The sequence below is a fragment of the Octodon degus genome, unplaced genomic scaffold (genome assembly GCF_000260255.1).
Source record: "Octodon degus isolate 3935 unplaced genomic scaffold, OctDeg1.0 scaffold00283, whole genome shotgun sequence".
Classification (NCBI taxonomy): domain Eukaryota; kingdom Metazoa; phylum Chordata; class Mammalia; order Rodentia; family Octodontidae; genus Octodon; species Octodon degus.
Genome location: NW_004524859.1, coordinates 189,639 through 191,162, shown reverse-complemented (window position 1 = coordinate 191,162; position 1,524 = coordinate 189,639). Strand labels below are relative to the sequence as shown.

Below are 1,524 nucleotides of genomic sequence, written 5' to 3'. Positions count from 1 at the left end.
ACTCAAAAGAAATAGGGAAGTCCACCAGCAGAAGTAGTAATGAACTTACAGTTCAATAAATTAGATTCTTTAGAAGCACCGTTAAAGTACAATTTTCCACACCTCTTCCCAGGAAACCTGCGTCCTGGGGATCCAGCAGCTCTAGGATTATGTTTTGAGATTTCAGGAAACACTTTCATCGAGGTTGTTTTGCCGCTTTCCCAGTATTTCAGGAAAAATGGTGTTTTAGTAAAAGAGAAACAGAAGTAAAGTGCGCATTGCAGTACATTTTCCAGTTCACTGAACAAGAGAAAATGAAGATACTTCCAGAGCAAGGAAGTGGTGATACAGAGCGCCGGGTTCCTGGAGCAGAGAAAGGTTACAGAGCTGAGAAAATAGAAAGGTTATCCTTTCCTGCAGCTGTAGTAACTCATCCCACTTCTGTTCTGTGTTTGCACTGCCCATTGTTCATTCAACAGCAAACCTAGACCTGGGGAGGCAGAGTAGACGCGGCGCTGCCCTGGACTTCTGGGCTGTGACCCTGCGGTCCAAGAGGCCCCCTTAGCGCAGGCTCATCTGTGACGTCAGAGGAGAGCCAGCCCCAGGCGACACAGACTGAGGATGTGTTATGGAGCCACGCTAGTGCGCCTCAGACATTTTTCACAGTAGAAATTCATGGCAGATGCAAAGTTTTCAGAGCCCTGAACAAATAAAATTGATGTAAAGATAATTTTAAGAGTTTGGAGAAAAAGGATACCCAACCAGTTCCTCCATGTGCAGGGACATTTCCCTTCTGCTGAAGAACCAGCAAGGTGCAGTAATAAAGAACTCGTGTGGTGACAACCCAAGAAGGCAAGAGCAGGTTCACATGTGAGTAAGAAATAAGACTCTGCCTGTTTTGCTTTCTTTCCCTGTTGGTGTAACAAAATGTTCTATTTCCTAAATAAAACTCCATCCTTGGTGCATAATGGTTTGCATTCGCTTCTCTTCAGTGACAAAGCCCAGATTAAACCATGACGCTCGATTCGCAGATAGCGGGTCTCTGATGCTCAGCCAGTGCTGCTACATGCTAAATGTCGAACATCTGCACGGCTCGGGGAGGACTGCCACGCAGGAGCCGGGAGGGAAGGTGCTTCACGTGGCCCCTGCGGCAGCTGGTGACCGCTTTGCCTGCCGCTTCAGAAACGGAAGGCAAGAGAAGTGCGTGATTTGATGCGGAGTGGGAAACACGCAGTGGACGGAATAGAACCTGTTTCCTTCCCCACTCTGGAAAGCTTTTCCATTAAGAATAGGAACCATCTCCTGTTTTTCCATACAGTACGGATCTCATTGTTCTTACGTGTTTTTTTTTGGCAGAATCGGGGATTGAACTCAGACCCTTGTGCTTGCCAGGGAAGCGCTTATTCCACTGAGCCATCTCCCTGGCCCCTCATTGTTCTTACTTTATTCTTATCAGTTTTTTTCCATTAGACCTAAACTGTACTTTCAAGCCGAGCATAAATTTTTAGAAAAGAAATATCTCTTTAACACCTACTACATAAAGTC

The 1,524-nt window shown here is 46.0% G+C and overlaps 1 protein-coding gene across 1 annotated transcript in view; it reads right to left on the bottom strand.

Annotated features, from left to right (window-relative positions):
• LOC101564181 (olfactory receptor 1440-like) overlaps window positions 1–765 on the bottom strand; it is a 3,702-nt gene extending 2,937 nt beyond the window's left edge. Inside the window, exon 1 of the mRNA XM_012512862.1 lies at window positions 742–765. Within this exon, the coding sequence (XP_012368316.1) occupies window positions 742–765 (24 nt within the window). The remainder of the gene's footprint in view (window positions 1–741) is intronic.
• Between the last annotated feature and the right edge of the window lie 759 nt (window positions 766–1,524).